This window comes from Sminthopsis crassicaudata, chromosome 1 (genome assembly GCF_048593235.1).
Source record: "Sminthopsis crassicaudata isolate SCR6 chromosome 1, ASM4859323v1, whole genome shotgun sequence".
Taxonomy (NCBI): Eukaryota; Metazoa; Chordata; class Mammalia; order Dasyuromorphia; family Dasyuridae; genus Sminthopsis; species Sminthopsis crassicaudata.
This window is the reverse complement of record NC_133617.1, coordinates 48998537-49022701: the sequence shown is the minus strand read 5'-3', so window position 1 is coordinate 49022701 and position 24165 is coordinate 48998537. Positions and strand designations below refer to the sequence as shown.

At 52.2% G+C, this 24165-nt stretch overlaps 2 protein-coding genes across 5 annotated transcripts in view; both read left to right on the top strand.

Moving 5' to 3' along the window:
* The window catches only part of PALM (paralemmin), a 29983-nt gene extending 11315 nt beyond the window's left edge, over positions 1-18668 (top strand). Inside the window, exons 2-9 of one of the 2 annotated variants that reach the window (XM_074301953.1) lie at positions 4008-4056; positions 6256-6336; positions 7053-7183; positions 9315-9450; positions 10567-10588; positions 11133-11195; positions 13412-13543; positions 14955-18668. In XM_074301953.1, the coding sequence (XP_074158054.1) occupies positions 4008-4056; positions 6256-6336; positions 7053-7183; positions 9315-9450; positions 10567-10588; positions 11133-11195; positions 13412-13543; positions 14955-15487 (1147 nt within the window). In that variant the 3' untranslated portion in view covers positions 15488-18668. The remainder of the gene's footprint in view (positions 1-4007; positions 4057-6255; positions 6337-7052; positions 7184-9314; positions 9451-10566; positions 10589-11132; positions 11196-13411; positions 13544-14954) is intronic. The other variant, XM_074301947.1, reaches the window with a different exon arrangement.
* Positions 18669-22472: 3804 nt separating this feature from the next.
* MISP (mitotic spindle positioning) overlaps positions 22473-24165 on the top strand; it is a 25909-nt gene continuing 24216 nt past the window's right edge. For all 3 annotated transcript variants that reach the window (XM_074301938.1, XM_074301913.1, XM_074301931.1), the window contains exon 1: positions 22473-22606. The gene's annotated coding sequence lies outside the window, so the exon portion shown is untranslated. The remainder of the gene's footprint in view (positions 22607-24165) is intronic.

Here is a 24165-nt window from a genome sequence, read left to right as displayed (position 1 = left end):
CAGAGCCGGGAGGGCCCTTAGAACCCAGGAGGTCAGGGCTGGGAGAGCCCTTAGAACCCAGGAGGTCAGGGCTGGGAGGGCCCATAGAACCCAGGAGGTCAGGGCTGGGAGGGTCCTTAGAACCCGGGAGGTCAGAGCTGGGAGGACCCTTAGAACCTGGGAGGTCAGGGCTGGGAGTACCCTTAGAACCCAGGAGGTCAGGGCTGGGAGGGCCCTTAGAACCCGGGAGGTCAGAGCTGGGAGGGCCCTTAGAACCCAGGAGGTCAGAGCTGGGAGGGCCCTTAGAACTCAGGAGGTCAGAGCTGGGAGGGCCCTTAGAACCCAGGAGGTCAGAGCTGGGAGGACCCTTAGAACTCAGGAGGTCAGAGCTGGGAGGGCCCTTAGAACCCAGGAGGTCAGAGCTGGGAGGGCCCTTAGAACCCGGGAGGTCAGAGCTGAGAGGACCCTTAGAACCTGGGAGGTCAGGGCTGAGAGGACCCTTAGAACCCAGGAGGTCAGGGCTGGGAGGGCCTTTAGAACCCAGGAGGTCAGAGCTGAGAGGACCCTTAGAACCCAGGAGGTCAGGGCTGGGAGGGCCCTTAGAACCCAGGATGGCAGAGCTGGGAGGGCCCTTAGAACCCAGGAGGTCAGAGCTGGGAGGACCCTTAGAACCCAGGAGGTCAGAGCTGGGAGGACCCTTAGAACCCAGGATGGCAGAGCTGGGAGGGCCCTTAGAACCCAGGAGGTCAGAGCTGAGAGGACCCTTAGAACCCGGGAGGTCAGGGCTGAGAGGACCCTTAGAACCCAGGATGGCAGAGCTGGGAGGGCCCTTAGAACCCAGGAGGTCAGAGCTGGGAGGACCCTTAGAACCCAGGAGGTCAGGGCTGGGAGGGCCCTTAGAACCCAGGATGGCAGAGCTGGGAGGGCCCTTAGAACCCAGGAGGTCAGAGCTGGGAGGACCCTTAGAACCCAGGAGGTCAGAGCTGGGAGGGCCCTTAGAACCCAGGAGGTCAGAGCTGGGAGGACCCTTAGAACCCAGGAGGTCAGAGCTGGGAGGACCCTTAGAACCCAGGATGGCAGAGCTGGGAGGGCCCTTAGAACCCGGGAGGTCAGAGCTGAGAGGACCCTTAGAACCCAGGAGGTCAGAGCTGGGAGGGCCCTTAGAACCCAGGAGGTCAGAGCTGGGAGGGGATTTAGAACATGAAATTTAGAGGCTTTAGTCTACTCTCATTTTTATACCTGGGAAACTAAGTCCAGAAAGGGAATTGGCTCACTCATTGTCAAACATGAAAAAGGGGGCAGAATCAAGACTGGCCTCCTGCATCCTAACGTCAGAGTCTCAGTGACTGAAGCTCAGGGAGGGGTGGGAGGAAGTCTTGCCCAGGTGTGGTGGGGTATAGAGCTCATTCCCTTTCTGGTGACTCAGTGGGTGGCTCTCACTGACCGATCGATGTCCCAGAGTTGACTGGAGGAAGTCTGACAAAAGGTGGCATGGGGCCGCTGAATGGAGAGTACCATTGGGTCATTGAGTCCTTGGTAATCAGTTTTAAGGTCTGATTATTGAAGCAGCTACATGAGATGGTGGATAAAGTACTGAGCTTGGAATCAGGAGGACCTTAGTTCAAATCCAGCCTCAGACACTTAAGCTGTGTGACCCTGGGCAAGAAATTTTAACTCTTGTCATTCTGTTTTCTCAGCTGTGAAATGGAAATAACAATGCCTTCCCAGGAGGGGGAGGATCAAATAAAATAACATTTATAAGGTGATCAGTGTCTGGCACATAATAGTTGGCTATATAAATACTACTCCCTTTTTCCATTACCGTTGGACCCTTTCCCCTCACTTCCTTGGGGCTTTTCCTCACAGGCAGGCATTCAAGCTCATCCCAACTTCAGGATTTCAGCTGCTGGGTCTGTTTTCCTTTTCATGTGATGAGCAGAGATTCTTGAAGATGCTTGAACGGGGCCAGCCAACTGTCAGCTTCTAATGTCTCTCTTGGCCTTATTGGGGGCATATGGCTATATTCACTTAATTCAACCAGGACTAGTTTCTGGTGTTTAAATAGGAATTTTTACTTGGAAATTGAGAGCCATCAATGGTAAGAGACGAGAAGAGAAGAGTTTATAGATTTCTGATGGATGAGCATCATTAGGAGATCTGGGGGTTCATAGGATTTGGGGACCACAGATTTAAAGGTGGAAGGGAGCTCAGAATATCATCTAACCATCAGTTCTGTCCTTGCTTCTAATTTGATGGATGACTTTGGGCAAACTTATTTCCTCTTTCTTTTCCAGTCTTTAAAAATGAGCGGTTTCATTATTTGGTTTTTAAGATCTTTCCGAGTCTGTTTCCTCAGCTGTCAAATGGGAATGATAATCCCTGTGATAGCCCTTACCCCACAGAATTGATTGTTTGAAGGGACTGTCCTTTGCCAACTGGAAAGCAGTGCAGTAATGGGAAAACTCAGGTCTTCAGGCTTCTAGCCAGATTTAGGGGCCCCACTGGAGCCGAAAGAAGGGCAGATCACAGAATCCAGGGCATTGGGGCCACGACTCGTTTTACAGTCCAGGAAAACAGATCCACAGAGAAGAGACTTGTCCAAGATCATCATATCCCATCATATTTGGAGCAAAGTTAGTGACTGTAAATTGAGGAGGTGGAGTCCGATAATACCTGAAGACTTCCAATTCTAAAGTGATCCTGTGAAACAGATCTTCTGCCCTATGCTCTCTGACCCTAAATACAGTATTAAAAAAATTATATCAACCTGAATCTAGAGTTCTCCTGTTCTAACCAAAGAACTGTTCGGTTTTTCCCATACCTGAGTCCAGGTGAAGGGACAAATCTCTTCCTTGGAAGAGAAGCAATTGATAACCTCAGACCCGGCTGTAATTTCAGCTCCAAGGGCACCAGGGGCAGAGAGAGGCAGGAGATGGTGGCGATCGTTTTGCTATGGGATGGGGGTGGGGAACGGGAGGGTATCGAGTGATAGCGTAGTCCTGCCCTCTATGCTGAGCTGGGCCCTAGGATGGTGTGTCTGCCCAGGACAGATGGGGACTAGACACAACAGGGGCAGGATTAGGGTCCCTGGCTCCTAACCAGAATTTCCCATCCCTAGCACTCAGCATTTCCCTTGCTCATCAGAAAGTCTGCTCCTGGGTGTGTTGCTGTTCTAAGCAGTTCTGGGCTTTTGGGGGATTTATGTCCGAGGATCTCAAAGCACTTTGCAGACAGGAATGTTGCAGCAAGAGTGACTTGGTTATATTTTATTACAGGAAATGGAGGTATCCTCCCTTATGTCAAACTTGGCTTAAAAGATGGATTCTCCATCCTCCTCTGCTAGGGGCAAGAGGAAAGAGAGGGGGGTGGAGAGGAGGTAAAGATGGGATTCTCCTGCCTAAGCAATCTGGGACAGCTTTCTGGAGGAGGTAGCTTTTGACAGGAGAGGGAGAGCAGTAGAGAAGTTAGGTCATCTTGGAGAGTCCTATGAACATCTTGTCTTGTTCTGCCAGATGATAGGGATACTCTAATTTTTTTAAAGTATTTTTTTTAATTAAAGCTTTTTATTTTCAAAACACGCATGGGTAATTTTTCAACATTAACTCTTGCAAAACTTTGTAGTTCAATTCCCCCCCCCCCTCCTTTATCCCTTCTGCTAGATAGCAAGTAACCCAATATACCTTAAACATGGTAAAAATATATGTTGAATTCAATATATGCATACATATTTATATAGTTATCTTGCTGTTCAAAAAAATGAAATCAAAAAGGAAAAAAAAAATAAAATGCAAGCAAACAACAAAAATAGTGAGAATGCTGTGTTGTGGTCCACACTCAGTTCCCACAGTCCTCTCTCTGGGTGCAGATGGTTCTCTTCATCATTGGAACTGTCCTGGATCAAGGGATACCCTAGTTTATAGGGAGGAGGGAGAAACTTTGCCTTTAGGGAGTCAGCTCTTTGGGAAAGGGCCATGGTCACATCTTCAAACCTATGACTTCATGCTATTTTTAAATTTTTTTTAAAACAGAGTCTCTGTAGAGACCACCTTCCAACAGGAAAGGCTTCAGGCCATTGCGGTGAGTACCCTGACATTTCTCCTAGTCCTATGGGAGCTTTAGTAAAGTTGGATTAAGCTGGGGGGTGTAGGTGGGGGTGTCATTTCTCACTGTGTGAAAAAAAAAATCATCTTAATTCATTTTTATAAGACTTTGGTTCCAAGTTGTTCTCCCTCCCTCCCTTATCTCCCCCTCCTCAAGACACCAAACAATCTGATAAAGATTCAGTATGTGCATTCCTTGTAAACACATTTCCAGATTTGTTATTTTGTACAAAAAGATCAGACCAAAAAGGGGAAAACCATGAAAAGGAAAAATCAAACAACAAAATACTCTGCTTCCATCCACATTCAGTCTCCATAGCTCTCTCTCTGGATGCAGATGGCATTTTCTGTTCCAAGCCTATTGGAATTGTCTTGAATCACTGCATTATTGAGAAGAGCCAGTAATTCTTTGACCTCCCTCTTCAGTTTTCTCATTTACAAAATAGGTTTTGACTTAATGGTCAATGAGGTTCCTTCCAACTCAACATTTAGGATCCCTTTATAATATATAAAGCTATAATATAGCCTTAATTTCCTCCTCTGTAAAATGCTGACTGTCCCTAAGGCCAGCCCCCAGGCCTGGATGAGAGTTTCTCTCCAGATTTAGCTTCTAAGCTGATTCTTCTCATCGGGTCATCTGTTGTTACTGGGCCTATCATCAAAGCCTTTCCAGCCTAGGACAACCTGCCAGAGCTCCGGCTCCATTGGCAGAGACTTCAGGAGCCCAGGGTCACCTCTACACCACAGTGATGCATCCATGGAGAACTTCTGTGTGGCAATGATAAAGACCATTCAATATTTGTTATTAGATCATAATTAATAAATTTAATTATTACTAAAATTAATTATAATTTATATATAATGGATATAATTATAATAATTACTATAAAATTTCTAATAATAAAAATAAATTATAATTATAATGGTCATTGCACTTAAATACTTTTTTGCATTTGAGAAAATTTTCCCATCCACGACCCCAGTTAATTCTGATGGCAGCAAGATACAGGACCTGCTTGTAACATACACAGACTGTCTGACCACAGGCCAGTCTCTACCTCAGGGCTCCTGACAGTTCTCATGTGTTTAACGACATTGCTCCTTCCCTTGGAAATTTCCTACATGAATGAAATCATTGGGATGGGCTAAAAAAAAAAAGCCCTTTCAATAGCGGGGCAATAGTTGCCATCCCTACTGTACAGCTTGAACATTGCATGATGCAAAAACATTGGATTTAGAGTTAGGGCACCTGGGTTTGCATCATGGCTGGGCCACTTAGCAGCTGTGTGACCTTCAATAAATCATCTGATCTCTTACTTTCATCCTGTGTTGAAATGAGGTTGTACTAGGTGATATCAGCTCTGAATCCAGTGATGAATCTCTGATTTAACAGTGAGTCTCAGAGAGGGACGGGGAGGGACTCTGACTCCATCCATTTTCAAGCAGGCCATGTGACAGAGTGACAAGCTACTGTCCTATGACTTGGGGGGCCAGAGGGATGGGCTTAGCTTTGCCTCTGCTCACCTTGGTCGGGGAAGGTTGGACACAGAGAGATGGTGGACGAGCTGGGACATTTTTTAGATACTGCCAAAGTAGGAATTTGTTGTGTTTGACTATGCATGTTTGTAATAAGAATTTCAGTTTTTTCTTTTTTTCTTTTCAATGGGAGTGGGAGTGTGAGAGAAAAAATAGATTTCCTTTTGCAAGTAAAAATTAAATTTGAAATTTAAATGAAAAAAAGAGAGGGCTGAAATAGATGGTCTCTAAGGATTTGTTGGCTCTGAGATGCTGAGTGAAACTTGCATAAATGGATGTGATTCAATCTGGAGTTTAGAAGGTTCAGGTTCAAGGTCCCTTGGTAGGTAATGACACCTGCTGGTGGTTAATGGCATTGCAACCCAGCTCTGTTAGCTATTTTCCTGGTCCAGAGCCGGGGTTGGATGCACCTACGTGAGAAGTTATGAGATCCAAGCTTTGCAAGAAAATAAGTGTGGGACAGAGGAGAGAGCAGTGGAAGTCAAGGACCTGAGTTCAAATTTGACCTCAGACACAATACTAGCTGTGTGACCTCAGGCAAGTCACTTAACCCCAATTTCTTCAGCCAAAAAAGAAAGAAAAAGAAAAGTGTTGGAATCCCTTTTTTGGGACTGACTCTCCCTTCACATCTGTTCCTTAGGAGAAGAGAAAGAGACAAACTGAAATTGAGAATAAACGGCGGCAATTGGAAGATGACCGGCGGCAACTGCAGCATCTAAAGGTACCTGTCCCTCTGGTGACCAGGAGCCCCCCTTTTCCTTTAGTTAGGAGGATAGCAATTTCCTTTAATAGTTGGTGTCTGGGAGACTCTGGGAGTCTCTGTCATGTACCACTTGGGTGATCTTGGATCACTTAACCTCTCTCTACCTCAGTTTTCTCATCTGTAAAATGAGAAAGTCAGACTAGAATTTTTATTTTTAAAGCTTTTTATTTTCAAAACACACACACAAAGGCAGTTTTTAACATTCCTCCTTGCAAAACCTTGTGTTCCATTAGACTTTTTTTCTCCCTCCCTCCCTCCCCCCTCTCCCCTAGGTGGCAGATAATCCAATAGTGCAGTTCTTCCATACATATTCCCACAAATAACATTCTGCACAAGAAAAAGAGACTCCAAAAGGAAAGAAAAATGAGAAAGAAAACAAAATGCAAGCCAACAACAACAAAAAAGTGAAAATACTGTTTGGGAGCCACTCTTTTAGGTGCTTTCCACCTGTAAATGCAAGGTTCTGTTTCCCACTTTTGGCACATACTGTGTAATGGAATAACCTCTCTGGGCTCTTATATAAATTGCAGAGAAGGGGCCCACTTGCATCCATAGGGAGGAAGCAGAAGTCTCAGACTCCTTCCCTCTCCCTGTGACTCTGTGAGTTGTGAGTTGTTCAAGCCTAGGCTTTGTGGTAGGAGAGATCACCACCCACCCTGATGTGTCCTCCACAGTCCAAGGCCCTTCGGGAGAGATGGCTGCTGGAGGGGGCCCCCCCCACCGATTCCCAGGAGGATGAGGTGATGAAGAAGCAAATGCAAGAGGACGAGCAGAAGGTCAAACAGCTGGAGGACTCCATCCTGAGGTGGGGAAGCAGTCTGGGCTTGCTGGGTAGTGTACTGGGGCATGGTCTGGATGTAAGCATTTATTAAGTACCTACTGTGTACCTGGTGCTGTAAAAGGCACTAGAAATGACCACGGGGGGGGGGGGGTTATGCCTTAAATAGGAGATACATAGACACATATAAATGTGTAAAATAAATGAGCCGTAATTTGGCTCTTGTCTTTGAGAAATGCCTGGTTGGAGTGGAGTGGGGACATAACTTTGCCTTGTTTGCTGATGGGGGTGGGGGTGGGGCATCCATCAGATTGAGAGGTGCTGGGAATGCAATCCCAGGGGGACCTCTGGTTCCTGGCCCGGCCCAGCATTAGCCGGGCAGGTTTACTTGCCCTTCCTTCCACGGAAGCCAGATCCTGGGGCCAGAAGCCTAGGAAAGGGGAGGGGAGCAGAGAGAGGCTGTTTGAGTCTGGGCTAAGACAAAGCCTCTAGCCAGCCAGGGGGACATCCGGGCTCGGGCCTCATCCTGCTGGGAAGGGAGGAGATGGCCTCCCATGTTTGCCTCCCCCCCCAACCCCCAGAATCCCGGCTGAGAAACTCTTCTGTCCAAGCCCCTCACTTTGCAGAAGAGGAAAACTGAGTCCTGGAGGAGACAAGAAGTCTTGAAGCCAGCCTCCCCATAGGAGATTTGGAGATGCTAACTTTTTACAGGGACAGCACCCTCTTTCCACCTCCCCCCCAATAATAGTCTTTTATTTTTCAAAATACATGTAAAATGGGGCAGCTCTGAGTCAGGAGGACCTGAGTTCAAATCTGGTCTCAGACTTCTTGGCTGTGTGACCCTGGGCAAGTCACTTAGCCTCAGGAAAAAAAAGAAGGCACATGCAAAGAGAGTTTTCTCTTTTCTGTACTAGTTTTTTTTTTTTCCAATTGCCTCAGCAAATATATATATATATATACATGCAAAGATAATTTTCTCTTTTTTGTAATATTAGTTTTTTATTTTTCCAAATATGTGCAAAATAATTTTCAGCTTTCACTCTTGCAAAACTTTGTTCCAGATTCCCCCCCCCCACACTCTGTCCTTCCCCAGAAAGTACGTAACACAAAATGTGCAATACTTAAACACATTTTTTCCACATTTATGAGGCAGCCCTTCTAATGAGATATTAGTGAAGCACTTCGCACAGTGCGCACATAGTAGTTCTTTAACGCTTGTCCCTATCTTTTCTTCCTCTATTGGCTCCCAACAGGAGGGGACTGGGGGTTCCCTGTGCCTCTAAATAGGGATAACGTGGAGGAGGCTCCTAGGTATCCCCATAAGCCCAGATCCCTTCCCCAAGGAAGGGTCCGTTTTTATGTCTCATGATAATGATAATAATAATAGCCCTGCGCTAGGGGGGAGTATCTTCCGGCTCCAGGATTGCTTAGCGCTGTGACAGCTAACTTGCTGTGGGCTTCCACAGTTCTGGGCCCGGGTGGGAAGGGTGTGGTCACCTGGGGAGGCCGGGACCGCTGGCTGGGCCCAGGAGGAAGCCACACCCCCAGGGCTCCGACCCCACCCGAGCCAGCTGTGTTTGGCTTGGGGGGGCGGGGAAAGGGAGGGGTTTTGGACTCTGGGAAAACCTGGATCCTGCAAGTTATTCTTTCCAGAGATTTATTGTGCTTGGGAAGTGAGTGTCCCCGTCACTTGGAGCGCAAAGGGTGTGGTCATTGGATCTTATCTCTGCTTTCCGTGGGTCTGCCTCTCTCCCTCCCCTAACCCCTTCCCGCCCCTCAGGCTGTTCCAGCCTGGAAAGAAATGCAGATTAAACATCAGAACCTAGGTTATAATCCAGTGGTTTTAGGGGAAGTACCACTTTTCTGTCCGTGACTTAATCTCCCTATCTGTCAAATGACTGGGTGATCTATAAGCATCCTTCCTGGGTAAGTAAAAGGCAATTACCCCCATTTTGCTAAGGAGCTATTCCTCAGAGATTATCAGAACTGGAGTCTTTAGAGATTAGCCATTTTACAGATGGGGAGACTGAGGCTTTGAGAGAAAGGATTTGCCCAAAGGTACCCGGAGGATCAGTGGCTAAATCTTCTGAATTTTCAGTCCTGGGATTTATCCATCCCTGATAACCTGAACCTCAGCAAGGGTTCTGTCCTCCCCTAGGTTGGAGACCGAGCTTGAGATCCTGGAGACAGGGGACTCTGCCCCAGTTACCAAGGAGACCGTGGTGGTCCCAGCCCCAGCCGCAAGTCCCGTGAAGGAGGAGAGGAAGGAAGAGAAGATTCTTAATTCCCAGAAGGTGAGGTCAGGAACAAGGTGGCCCCAGGGGTGTAGAGACACTGGCTGCCTCAGGGGAGCCCTGTCCCAAGGGGGAATCTTGAAGTGTTCAGAAGATCTGGAGGGAGTGAAGAGGAGGGGAGTGTCAGTCTGGGAGGGCTTCCTGGAGGGAGCGAACCGGACCAAGCCGAAGACTCTTTTTCCATCCTAATGTCCCTTTCCTTCTCCCTCCTGATAGCTGCCGGATGCTGTCCATCCCAGGCAGTTTCCTCCCTAAGATGGCTCCACTGACCCTGTTACCCAGGCCAGGACACATCTGGCCTTCCCGGGGCCACAGTCTCCCGAACGCTCTCCTTCCCTTCCGTCTCCTGCCCTGGTGCTCCTGTCCCGGAGCCCGGCCTCCCCAGCCCTCCCTGACTACTCCCACTTTTCATGGGCCTTCTGCCTGATCCAGTGGGACACAAAACATGCTGCTTTGGAGATTATCTAGCTCAGATTTACAAGAAAGTAGAGAAAAGATGGACACAATTTCTTCTATTTATATATATATATATACACACTTCCTTGACCTGGTAATTGATTATATGTTTTGGATCCTCTGCTCCGGTGGGCACGTGACAGTGTTCTGTTCAGTTTTATTTTGTATTCCTTTCCTGTTTTTCTTCTTATTGTTTTTTAAGTAAGAAAAATTACCCAAAGTGAGAAAAAAGATGATCCGGTTCAGCCCTTGTCCAGATACGAGGGACGGGCTGAAGAGCTCCTCCCCGCCCGCAGGTGTTGCTTGGAACATTTAGCGGCCAGTTCTTCTAGAGTAGCAGCACCATCCAGGGCACACACTTGCACACTCAGGCCGCATTTTAAATGTTTCCTTCATGACTTTAACTTTGACAATCGATAAACAACAAGCAGAGCCCCAGTCTGTAGCCGATTTCTGAGAGGTAAACGTCGCGTTGGAAAGCTAATAACTGGATCTCCAGCGTGGCCCGGCTCCCTCCCGTTTGCTGCTTTTTCTGGCTAATGCCAGCGGGCCTGGGCAGCTGGAGTGAGGGGCTCTGGGGAATGCTCCGGGTGGGTCTGTGGGAGTGGGGGGCCAGGTCCCGGGAACTTCGGCTGACCTTTCCCCTGTCTTCACTTGCAGACCCCAACGGCCTCCCCCAGAGGTAAGTCTTTGGGGTCCCTGGGACTGGGAGGGTTACATTGAGAGGGTTCAGGGGCAAGGGAGGAGAGGGGTGATATTATTGCCCTCTGGTGGCCAGAGTTAGGGATGCAGGGCAATTGCTGGAGACATCTAGCTTTGTTTCCCGGGAGAAACTTAAGGAAGATCTCTGAGCATCCCTTTAGCTTTGTTTTTGCTTGGGGAAATAAAGGAGAGTGAGAGCTTCCCTCTTACGTCTCCCCACTCTGTTCTTTTCTCCCTAAAAGAGTCAGCCGGGGTGGGGGTGGGGTGAAGACTTGATCCGAGGCTGGATTCTGTATGAATTTGGGGAAATAGCTCCCCTTCTCTGGGCCCCACCTGAAAATTGAGAGCGTGGGATTCAGCCATTCCTATGGGCTCTCCCAGCTCCAAGCCCTGGCATTTTCTTTCTGAGAGTCCTAGTGTCCGGTCACAGTTTCTGTCTGTAACATGGGACTTTTCCTCCGGGAATGTGTTTGGGGATGGCTGGGTTCTCACTCTGACCGCAGATTCTGCTTCTTCCTGAGCAGAGAAGAAAGTGGTCACCAGCAGCCCCATGAAGGTGGTGGAAGGCACTGAGATGATGAAGGCAGGTGGGTGTGACTCTCCCCTTGGTGCTCCCTCTGCCCGGGAAGGCTCTGGCTCAGCCCCTGACTTCTGGAAGGTCCCTGCCCTCGGACCCTCCTTCCAGTCTCTCCTCCTTTGTTCAGCCAACTTACAGATAATGGACTATCTGTGCTGCAGTGTTAAGTACCTTAGAGGAAGTGGAATTGGTGATTTTTAATCATCTGGGATTAGCAGGGGTTGGCTGGGGGGCCCAGCCCAGTCTAGGCTGGAAACCAGGACTGGGCAGGAAGGCTCTGCCCCAGAGCCTGGCCCAGAGTTCTCAGGGGAGACTGCTCAGGTCGTGCTGCCGGGACAGAATGTCCAGACCGAGGCCTTCCCGGGGCCCGGGTCTCTGCACATGGGACACTCTGTCCACCACCGCCTTCACGGGCCGGCCCCTCTGCTTTGGCTGCCCCTCCTTGGAGGAGTGGGGTCCCTCGCATGGTAGCCCTAACCCAACTCTGCCTCGCTGCTTCCGAGTCCCAGCTGCCTCCAGCTGCCTGGACCAGCCACTCACGCTCCCGCGGTGACACGCGCCCCAGCCTGCGTGGCCCCATCGCAGGGAAACCGGCTCAGTCTTCAGCAGAGGGGACGCTGGAGACCACGGGGTGCAGGATGAGCGAGGCCCTGGGTCCGGTGCCGGCAGACACTTGTCTGGGGACCGCCCGTTAGCACAGCGTGCAGTCCATCTCAAGGGTCCTGAGAGGGGGAGAGCCGGGACCCAGTCGGGAAGAGTGTAAGCCTGTGGAGGCCAGACTCCACTGTGGGCCCGTCACGTGGCCAGAGCAGAAGCACATCTTGGAGAAGGGGAGAGAAAACAGCCCCAGAGATTGTCTCCGCCGTGAGCCCTTCATGTGGGAAACGTGGGTGACCAGAGCAGAAGCACTGTCATGGAAAAGGGGGGAGAAAACAGCCCAGAGGGAGTGTCCCATGTTAATCTCAGGAGCAGCTACTGGCTGTGAACCTTGTTGCTTGATGGGATCCAGAGGATCTCCATGGGCCACAATGGTCCAGATATGATAAGATATAATGTAATAAGGATAAGTAATAAGTCCTCCTTTTTTTCCCCCTGAGGCTGGGGTTAAGCGACTTGCCCAGGGTCACCCAGCTAGGAAGTGTTAAGTGTCTGAGACCAGATTTGAACTCGGGTCCTCCTGACTTCAGGGCTGGCGCTCCATCCTGTACTAATTAGCTGTCCACTTACATTTGTATTTTTTTTTTTTTTAAGTAACTGCCTAAATGATTGGCAGGAGGTTCTAGTGCAGCCCAAGAGGGCCAGAACATCGTGGGTTCTCTGCTTCCCTAGTCAGACAACCACAAGTACTGGGTTAAGCACTAAGACTCTGTTCTCACTAGAGTGTAAGCTCTTTGTGAGCAGAGACTGCCTTTTACTTCTTAATATAGTGCCTGGTACACAGTAAGTGCCTAATAAATGTTGGTTGATTGATGGATTAGGAAGGATATCTTTAAGCAGAAAAGGAAGATCTGAATGATGGATGAGAACACTTGTGTTGGGAACTATTAGTCTGCAGAAAAGACAAGAGAAGGGTAATGAGAGAGACAGTAGTTATCTCTGAAGGACCATCATATGGAAAAGGGATTGAAATGGTTCGGTTTGGCCCAGAGGGCAGAAGGAGAAGCAGGAATCAAAGCCCGCCATGGACCCAGGTCTCCCTTACCCTGAAGCCCCCCTGGTATCTTCTGTCCCACCTTCACTCACATGACATAGAAACTTAGTATTTAAAGGTGGGATGGAATCTAAAGACTTCTAGGGCAACCCCCCCCTTATTTTACAGATGGAAAACTGGGGTTCAGTAAGGGGAAGTTACCCATGTTTATACAAGTCAGACTGTTAGGACTTCGGACTCCAAATCCCTTCTGTAGCTTGAAGAAGGGGCAGCAAGTGGAAGGGGAACTTCCAACGCCTCGTTGGGGGACACGGAGACTCGGAGGGGAGGGCTTTGCCCGAGACGCTCCAGGGGAGCCAGGCCTTGAAGCCTGGGCCTGTGGCTCCCAGCTCCCCCCTGCGCTGGGGAGCGACGCTCCGTGGGTGGCGTCCCCCTGCCGCCTCTGCTTGGCCGTTCTCACCTGCCCTCCCGCTCGCCCACCCGCCTCGCTCCTTTGCTCGCTCCTGCTTGGCCCAAGGTCGGGGCTGGGGCCTGGGATGCTCGTGTGGTAATTCCTGTCCCCCTTTGTGTCTCAGCCATGTACTCTGTGGAGATAACCGTGGAGAAGGATAGGGTGACTGGAGAAACCAAGGTTCTGTCCAGCACCACCCTGCCCCCGCAGGAGCCCTTTCTGCAGGGGGTGAAGGTATATGAGGACGAAATGAAAGGTAGGACGCCAGCCTGGCCACCTGGCACGGGCTCCAGGCATGAGGGATCCGGCTTCGGAGTCTGCACAGCCCAGGGGCGAAGTCTCTGCCGCCCAGGACACCCAGCCCAAGGGCACCGGTGCCCCTCGAGAATCTCAGAGCTACAAGGCGCCTTAGAACACTGAGGCCATTCTTTTAGGTTTGGGGGAATCTCCCTCCCCCGACTTCCACTCCCTCCCACCGATAACCTGGACACTATTCCTGGGGGATTCAGAGCCAGCCAAACTGGACCCAGGTTGCTTAGTGACAGAAAGGTGATCCGTCTCCATGGCAGCCTGAGTGTGCCTTCTCCCTCCTGGTGCCCTGACCTCACCCTGATCCCATGCCAGCTCGGTGCCCACATTGGGTGGGGCAAGGGTGCCACCCAGTGGTCAGAGCAGCAGCCAGCCCTCCCCCTGGCTTGATTCTATTCAGAGGAGGCACAGGCTGGGGGCCCCCATCAGGACCTCCCTCCCAGGCTGCTGATGCTGCAGGAATTCAACACTCCCCATCTCTGAGCCGGGCCCAGTGCCAGGGAGGTTGCTGTTCCAACCCTGGCTGCCCTACTAAACTGGCTGTGTGACTTTGGGGAGGTCACCTGCCCTCTGGAGAAAGCAGCTCTTTTATCCCACCTCCTCTGGACCATGGCCAGAAGGTTGTGGCGAAAATGGAGTTCAGAGTTCTCAAAGAAAGATCTTTAGCTTGCAAGCTATTATTGACCTTTAGAAAACTTTGTTCAGATCTAGGGGGGCTAGAAAGTTGAGGTGAAAATGGAAGTGATTTTAATTTCTGACTTCAGAATTCTCACAAAAAGATCCTTAGCTTCCCAGCCACTGAGCTTTGGAGAATTTTGTTCAGAACTAAGGGGAGACAATGTTAGAAGCTGCCAGGACCCTCCATCATTTTGCAGTTGTGGAAACTCGGGGTGTGGAGGAGGGGTGGGCTGCCCGAAGCAGGGAAGAGCAAAACTACCCAGCTTGGGACTGTGTCCCCCAGATATTTAGTCAAACCCTTCAGGAGCCTCTTCGTTTCCTAGTCCTCATCACGGTTATCACAGAAGAGAATCATTCTTCCAGGTCCATATTTAAGCCTCTTGAACTTGCTACTCCGTAAGCATTGGAGGGAGAGAATTAATTCTCTGGGCTCCGAGGTCAAAGCTGTTGCCCTCCACAAAGTGGCTCTAACTGGTGACATTAAAAGAGGGAGGTCGGGTTCTCCTCCATCCAAATTCAGGCTTATTGAGCCTCTGGTCTCCTCTTTCCTTGTTCCCGTAGGGCAGACTCAGTGCTCCAAGGGCCAGCCCTGGCTGTGCTGTATTTAGCCCTCTGTCCCAGATGACTCCTCCTCTCAATCCTGTCTCTCTCTTTCCCCTCCTTCCTTCTTGCCTCTGCAGTTGTTCACGCGGTGGACGGTGCCACGGAGAACGGTGTGCACCAGCTGAGCTCCTCCGAGGTAGACGAGCTGATCCACAAAGCGGACGAGGTGACGCTGAGTGAGGTGACGGTGACGGCGGCCCCCGAAGCCCGGGGGACCCCCGAGGCAGCCAAGTCCACCCCCCGGCGGGAGATCACCGGCGTGCAGGCCCAGCCTGGCGAGGCTTCGGGCACCGAGGCGAGCCAGGAGCAGCCAGTCACCATGATCTTCATGGGCTACCAGAACGTGGAAGACGAGGCGGAGACCAAGAAAGTCCTGGGCTTGCAGGATACCATTAAGGCCGAGCTGGTGGTTATCGAGGACCCGGCCCCCCCCAACGGGAGCGCCCAGGAGCCGTCGGCCACCGCTGCCCCCACTGCCCCGGACACCAAGGAAGAGAACCAGGTTGGGGAGAAGCCCGGCCTCCAAAGCCAGCCAGTGGACGTCACGGCCAGCGCGGACAAAGACCTGGATATGAAGAAACAGCGTTGTCGGTGTTGTTCTGTGATGTGAGGCCTCCAGGGCCTTTGTCCCCTGGCCCCGACGCCGCCTTCGAGCCACTCTGTGCCGTACCCATGCTGGCCATACTGCCAAGGCCCAGCGTCTTCACACACACCTCGGACAGACAGCTCCCCCCACACTCACACACTCACACACACACACTCACACACACACACACACACTCACACTCACACTCTCACACACACTCACACTCACACACACGAGTTTTATTGACACCAAGGTCTCCTGTTTCCCCTGCAAACAACATCCGATCCAGAAATAAATCTCCCTGCACCCCTTGCACACAGCACACACTGAGACACACAGAACTCTAACAGGAACACACGCATTCGGTCACACCGAGAAATACTGTACGCAGGGACCCAGGACTAAATCACACGGACGTACAACTGTCTCGCTCTCTCTCTCACACACACAGACAGACATGCACACGGACGCGCTGCAGACACATGGACAAGGGTATCCACACGGACACACGGACATTCAGACAGACAGAGACATGGATTCAGCGACACGTACCCCCCTAGCTGCAGTTCCCTCTACTCATTTACAAACACACAGATGAGCTCTTCCCCCCTTCGTTAACAAGGACGCGGACTGTGCGGTTTGTAAAGGGTCCCCGCGCCTGGCTGATGGAGCAGCAGCCTGGGCCCTCCGGGGCCCCGCTTTCCACACGGGGGAACGCGGGCCTGCGGGGGCACGGGCCGTCTCCTCTTCTGTCCTGCAGCGTGGTCCAGTGGGATGAGTGCTGGATTCAGAGGCAGAGGCTGCGGCCCCAAGCCCGGCTCTGCTACTTAATCTGTGTGACTTTCAGCAAGTCACTTCCCGGGCCTCAGTTAATGGAAAGTGCGGCCCTGGTGAGGCGGCCTTCCAGCTCTAGATCTCTGCTTCTGTCCTTTGAGGAAAACGGATGGTTGAGTCTGTCGCACCTGTCCCTGCAGGTGAGGGTTCTGGAGGGATGGAGGCAGCTGGATCTGAGAGGCGGCCCCGGGAGGAGACGCCGTGGGGAGGCTGCACCTCCTGGCTCCGGGGCTCTGAATGGATTAAGAACTTGGCGGTGGGGGGTTCCTCCCCAGGAGCTAGTTTTACTTGGTCCTGCTTCCTGGGGGAAAGCAGAACTTTCTGGCACTTGTGAACCCGGAACCAGCTGAGGAAGGCAAGGTGAACCAGAACTGAGTTTGAGACTGCATGAAGCTCCGGGCCGGGAGGGATGGGGAAGGGGTCTTCCTTGGACCGTGGGCTCTTTTTGTTCAATGAAAACCGGTCCCCCTTTCCTCGGCCTTGGTGGGGAGACTCCCAGAGCTTTCCCTGTCTTGAATGTTGTGTGGTAAACTTTTGCTCTAGAATGTAGGGACATTGTTGGAGATGCTGCTCTGAACTCAGGCCCTCTTCAGGTACAGAGGCTGGGTCTAGAACCGGCTGGTGAGCTCCCTGTGGGAGTCCACTCCCCAAGGGGACAAGACCCAGGCCTTCCAGGGCTTGGACCCAGCCTGTCCCCAAATGCTAGTCTCCCCGGGACCAGATTAGGGTGAGCCAGATGCGGCTGGGAGCCGGGGAGGCCCACCTGCAGAACCCCTCAGTGGCACCTGGAGCCCCTCCTCTTCAGGGGAGGCAGAAAGTTTGGGTGACTAGAGGCTCTCCGTGGGTGTGGGTTCCCCTAGCATGCTTCTCCCCAGCTGACCATCCCCCTCCGCCCCTTGATCCCCTGGGCCCTCTCCATCTGGTGCTTCTCTCTTTGGCTGAGCCAGGCCCGGGGTAGGAGGGGACTTGATTTGGAACTCGCCAGAGACTGCCCCGTTTCCCTCCTATGCCATCTTCTATCCGCTCTGCCGGCCAGCTTGGGTTTGCTAGGGGACACGAGGATGTCCCCTCGCCCTTGGCCCAGAGCAGTCTAACAAGACCTGAAGTCATGGAGTGGGCCCGTACTGGGGCCCAGGCCCAGATGCTCTCGATAAGCCCCTCTCTGGAGCAGCCTGGCCCGTTTCCCTCTCCTGGCCAACAGCGCAGCTCCCACTGGGCTTGCTTCTGGATCAGGGCCTGGTCTCTGAGGGCCAATCCTGGCCGGCCTCTGGCCATTTCTTTAGTGGGCCCCGGAGCCAAAGCCCCGCTCCCCATTCCTGCTATTGCCCAAGCTACCACTACCAGGAGGAGCACTCCTTCCACGCCCATGACTCCATGGTCCAGTAGTCCCCAGTTTTGTGAATTCTAAAAGCTACAGGCTAGACCTCAGTGCCCAGGAAAATCGTATTCTAGGGAGTGCTTAGAAAGGGAAGCCAAGGAAACGGTGGTCACTGGGAGCCAGCATGAGTGCGCCATGATGAAGTCTCGCCTTGCCTTTTCTGGTAGGCTTGTTACTGGATTGGTTAGAGATCTCCCTTAAGCCCGCCGGTTCTGGCAGTCCTGACTGGTGTCCCATGTGGTATGAATAGGGTGACAAGGATTTCAATGCTAGTGATATTTTTCCCTCCAAAATATTAAATATGGAATTATGTATGTACCCGGGATCCTTGTGTGGCAGTTTTTCAGTATGAAGACATCATTTCCTCTTATTTTGATCTGACGGTTTCCTCACTGCTGCCACTGTTTCCCCCCTCCCCACTTCTGGAAATGTGATAGAAATAGCCCCCCTCAAATGCTTAGAGCCATCTCTCCAGCCCAAAGTTGTCTGTGGTAATGAGTTTGGGTGCCCTCTTCACACACATTGAAGCGTATACACATCCATGCACGTGTGCACACACGCCTGTACCCCAATCTATGTTGGCTTCGACCTTCCACCCCCGGCTCAGTGCCATTGATTGGCCAGGCCCCTGGGGGCCGGCATGGCCAGGCAGGTCCCTGGTACGGGAGGGGTACAGCCCCCCAATGCCTTTCTGCCCCCCCATCATGGCCCAGAGACCAGAGCAGGGAGGGAAGGTGTGGGCGCCCTCCCACCTCCCTTCCTTGCTTACTCTCTCCTTCCAGCCAGTTGTGCCCCTCCCCAAGGTCTGCCCCAAATTTCTGCCCTTTGTGCCTCCCATAAGTGTCCTTCCTTATCTCTACCCTCTTTCAGTGAAAAGGCCCTTACGAGTTCCATTCACTGTAATGACAAAACTAACCCCCCCCCCCCAACCAATCTTTTTCTTCTCTCCCCCCTTCCCCCTTTGGAGATGCAAATAAACAGTGTGAACAGCCTGCCCCTACCAGCTTCCCGGGTCTCTTTCTTGGGGAGGGTTAAAATCCGGAAGAGCTTCCTGAAGGAGGTGGCCCCTCCGGCATCTGCTACCTGGGCCCCTGTGCTGGTGGGTGTGTCCATAGGAAGCCCTGGTGATTAAGTCATAAAAAGAGGTGGCTGATGGCTGGAGCTGATGACGCAGGACCCCGGTGGCTCTTTATGCCCCACTTCCGATTTTCCTCCAGGATCCCAAAGGGAGGCTTGGGCCAGGCCCCTTCTGCAGGTGGGAGCTGGGTACAGGTGTGGAGCTCCTAGAACGGCTCCAGCTTATGCCCAGCCTGGGAAGACTCCCCACGAGACAGGTGAGTCTGAACCTGAGCCATGGATTCCGATTTCTCCCCTGCAAAACCTCCCCCAAGGTCTGGTGGCGTTGGCGGTTGGGGGGAACACGAATAGGGTCTTCCTTGAGTTACTTCAACTTTCCCTCAGTTGGTCCTCAATATTATCTGGAGGTTCCAGATGGAGGATGTGTTCCTGGGCCCATCCACGGTCCTGGCTGGGGTCCTATGGGGATCTTCCTCCCTCCCCCAGCTCCCTCCTTGCAGCCTTCCTGCCCAGGATGTACCCTCACCTGGTTGCCATGGGGAGAGGAACTCCTCAGTTCCTGTTTTGTAGGGAGCTGCTGCAGAAGACCTGGGAGAGAACGGTTCTAAGGAGCCTTCTGAGCAGAGGCTTTTAGGGAAGGTGTTCTGGCCTTGACAGGAGAGGAGGGGGAGCGTCTTGATTAGACTGGTCCAAGTGGGACTGGGGACGGGGGCAAAGCTAAAGGCATTGGCTGGGGGTGAGAGCAAATTGTACAGAGCTTTAGCATCGAAGCTTTGGTCATAGGTTTAGAGTTCAGAGGTCAACTAGTGCAGCCCCCTGTTTTCTAGGAAACAGGCCCAGAGAGGGGAGGCGGGTGCCTACTTGCAGAAGGGCTGACAAGGTGCTCTAGGAGTGATTCCTTGCTTTGGGAGTCTAAGCATCCCTTTGCACTGGTCCCTCTTTTCTGGGTCTCCCAGATTCTCCATTCCTTCAATGATGAATCATTGGGGTAAGGCTCAAGGAGGCACAGGTTCCTATGATTGATGATGGAGAAAGTGAGATAATAGAAAAGAGCCCTCAAGGGGCAGCTGGGTGGCGCAGTGGAGAGAGCACCTGCCCTGAAGTCAGGAGGACCCGAGTTCAAATCTGTCTCAGACGCTTAACACTTCCTAGCTGTGTGACCCTGGGCAAGTCACTTAACCCCGATTGTTTCAGGGGGAACAAAAGAGCCCCCAGTGTTGGGATCAATAAGACATCGTGAAGTGGTTAGCACGGGGGAAGCGCTAGGTAAATGTTAGCTATGATGATGTCACATTTTTATTATAACTCAGAATGACCTTAACACTTCCCTTTATCTGTAAAATGAGGGATAATTGCACCTTCCCCCAGACCCAGATACCAATGGAAACATTTAAATAGTAAGAACTGGACAGTTCAGGGATGGGTGGTCATGGAGAGAGCAAAAGGGGATGTACTGCTCCCTTCTTCCCTCAGGGGAAGGTTGTGAAAAGACAACGAGGTGGGGAAACAGACCCTGGATTCTTCTTTGTCCCCTTTCTCCAGACTGCGCCGCCCCCGGACCCCTGGCCCCGACCTGACCTAGACCCAGCCCAAGCCGTTTCCCCTCAATGTTGAGATACCCCCGCCCCTGGCAGGTGCTCTGCACCACGACCAAGATCCAGGTAGGAGCCCCACTGTCCCCATCTTCCATCCCCTACACCCAACCCCCTCCACGGACACAATCAGCATCCCTCCTGCTGCTGCCCTGCAACCCCCATGGCCAGGCCGCGGCTGCAGAACTTGGAAGCCCTGCCCGTGCCGGTTACTGCTGAATGTTATAGTCCCTTCTCTCCTGGACCTCCTTTATAAAACAAGAAAAATTACACAATCCCTGTCCCTTGGGTGGGGAGGTTATGAACGTTAAATTGGATGTCAAAGAACTATGGAAAGTGAAAGCAGCCAGACCCATGTTTAGCCTGTTTGGTTTCTGGAAGGCAGGTCAGCTGGGAGGGCCCTTAGAACCCAGGATGTCAGAGCTGAGAGGGCCTTTAGAACCCAGGAGGTCAGAGCTGGGAGGGCCCTTAGAACCCAGGAGGTCAGGGCTGGGAGGGCCCTTAGAACCCAGGAGGTCAGGGCTGGGAGGGCCCTTAGAACCCAGGAGGTCAGAGCTGGGAGGGCCCTTAGAACCCAGGAGGTCAGAGCTGGGAGGCCCTTAGAACCCAGGAGGTCAGAGCTGGGAGGCCCTTAGAACCCAGGAGGTCAGAGCTGGGAAGGCCCTTAGAATCTGGAATGTCAGAGCTGAGAGGGCCCTTAGAACCCAGGAGGTCAGGGCTGGGAGGCCCTTAGAACCCAGGAGGTCAGAGCTGGGAGGGCCCTTAGAACCCAGGAGGTCAGAGCTGGGAGGCCCTTAGAACCCAGGAGGTCAGAGCTGGGAGGGCCCTTAGAACCCAGGAGGTCAGAGCTGGGAGGCCCTTAGAACCCAGGAGGTCAGGGCTGGGAGGCCCTTAGAACCCAGGAGGTCAGAGCTGGGAGGGCCCTTAGAACCCAGGAGGTCAGAGCTGGGAGGCCCTTAGAACCCAGGAGGTCAGAGCCGGGAGAGCCCTTAGAACCCAGGAGGTCAGAGCTGGGAGGGCCCTTAGAACCCAGGAGGTCAGAGCCGGGAGGGCCCTTAGAACCCAGGAGGTCAGGGCTGGGAGAGTTCTTAGAATACAGAGTGTCAGGGCTGGGAGGACCATCAGTGCTTTCTCAAATCCAGCTTCCTCATTTTATAGGTCAGGCAGCCCAGGCTGGAGAGAAGCATGCAGAAGGACCCTGGCCTGAGAGGGAGGGCCAAGCCCCCAGTAGAACACAGCTCCCGGTCCCCTCCTCTTTCTCGCACCCTGGTGGGCTTCCAGGGGCCCCTGTCCTCTGCTTTTTCTCCGCTGTCCAGGACAGAGATCCCGGGCCTCCAGGTGAACATCCCAGACAGGGGTAGCAAGAAGGTAGCTTGGAATTGGAAGGGAGGGAGTCTGGTCCAGAGAGGTGGAGGCAGGTCCCTTGGATGGGCAGAGGCGCTCAGCCTGGAAAGAAACGCTTTGAGGGAAGGGGTCAGACTTGTTCTGTCTGGCCTCAGCGGACAAAATCAGAAGCAATGGGTGGGAGAAGTAAATGTAGACTCTCCGTTAAGACAGACCTGTCCAAGAGTGGAATGAGCTGGTAGTGAGTTCCCCATCACTAAAGGTCTTCAAGCACAGGCTGCAAGTCAGGGATTGAGAGGGAATTCTGGCCCAGGAATCGAGGCTGGATTCCATTTTTGAGGGTCCTCCTGCATCCGGGATTCTGGAGCTTCAAAGACTCAGAGTGCCTTCTCTTAGGACTTCTACTTCCTCACTTATAAAACCAGGACCTTGGACTACCTGATTTCTAACGTTCCCTCCAGCTCAGAATCTATGATCCAACAATTTCTAAGTACTGTTCTGTCCCTGACAGCTTATGAATGAACCCTGTTCTTCAAGTCTGGAGGCCTGCAGGGCCAAGACTGACCCCACTGGGCCCCAGCCACTGGGAAGCCTTGGCATTGGGCATTGTGCCCGCCCCAGCCCTTGAGTTCTGCCCACCTGAAGTGTACGAGGGGGAGATATCATCTTTCTGGCCCCTCCTGTTCAATGGGACCTGGACTTTGTTTCAGGAGCCCCTGAGGGGGGCGGGGAAGGGGAACAGGGGAGCCGGGCTCCCAGGCCACACCTGCTCCCCTCCCTGGCAACCTGAGCAGCTGGGGCGGGGCCCAGCGAGGGAGACTGGGGCGGGCCGGGCTGGGAGCGGTCAATTTGGTCATTTCTGGCCAGGGAGATTGAGCCGGTTGGGTCTGGGGAGCAGAGGGACCCGGCTCAGGGTCGGTAAGTAAGGTTCCCAAGGGGAGGAGGAGGGGCCCTTGGCGAAGTGGGGCACTGGAGGGGGAGGGAAAGGTCTCTGTGATTGTTTCTGAGGGTGAGCTTGTGTGATTGTCTTTGTACGGGGAGCAGTACGTGGGTAATTATCGTTGTGTGTTTCTGTGAGAGAGTGGATTTGCATCTCTGTGTACTGAGAGGCTGGGGTTTACGATCGCTAAACGTCCTTTCCAGCCCCAAATTTCATAATTCTGCTCGTGGATCCGGGTCTATGTCTGTGTTTAAGTTTGAACAGACGGTTCTGAGGGTAAATGTGTCCGTTTGCACAGGGAGGGTGCATTGGGAGAGCTCATCTGCGTGACCGTCTGAGTACGAGATTGTACAGGGAGACGGGGCACTGTGTAAATAGGAGTCGTATGTGATTGTCCTTGTGCATGTAAGTGGGAGGGTGTGACTCATAAAATCATAGCATTCCAGCTGGAAAGGATACGAGGGATTGTTTCAGGCAAACCTTTCCATTTTCCAGGTGAAGAAACTAAGTCGTAGGAAGGGCTCTGTCCACAGAGGTAGGAAGTAGCAAATTCGGGACCATACCTGAGGTCAGACAATTCCAAATCCAGGGCCCTGTCCACTGTTCTCACCCTGTTCTGTCTGAATGTTTGTGTGGTGGGGGCAAGATTTACGTGTCTCTGCTCTTCCCTCCTTCCCCTTTTCCCAAAGTCGGGGTCCCACTGAACAAGAAGGGACAGGAAGATGCCATCTCCTCCTCCAAGGGCTGGGGCGGGTGTTCTGGACTTATGGAGTTGTCTCAGCTCTAAGGCCAGGAACATCCTACCCGCTTTACATAAGGAGAAACTTCCCAGGAAGGAGAAATACCTCAAAGTGAATCAGGTGCTCCAGGAAATAGGATTCTCCTCCTCAGGAGACCCTGGATGCCTGTTTGGTGGTGGGTTCTTAGATACGGGGGACCAGGAGGCCTCTGAGGGATGCTGAGTGTCTAGGCTGGAAGGGAGGTTTAGAACACAAAATATATCAGTGCTTAGAACAGGGGGAGGAAACTTAGAACCAAGCTACAGGATATCAGAGCAGGAAAGATCTCTCAGGGTACAGAATATAGAATGTCAGAACGCGAAAAAATAATGTTGATTGAACTGGAAAGGACCCTAGAAGCAATAACACAGACTGTCAGAGTTAAAAAAAAAAATCTAAAAACGTTGAATGTTAGAACTAAAAGATCTTAGAATAAAGGGCACAATGTCGGTGCCGAAAGGGATCTTAGAGTGGGATTTGCCCATTGAAGAAACTGAGACTTCCCTTTCACAGGGGGCCAGTTGGGGCAAGGGATTCTTGGAATTCTTCCTTGTCTTCTGGGCAGGAGCTTATCAGCGTGGCCCAGCTGCTTCTAAATCCGCGCTCATCCCCAGCATCCCCTCCGTGCCCTCTCCTGGCTTCAGACTTTGTTTGTAAACGTATAGATCGATACCTAAGATCTCTGCTTGGACTTGGGGAGGTGAGACAGGCTAGGCAGGGTGGGCCTGGAGTTTGGGCCAGGTAAGTGAGCTGGTGCT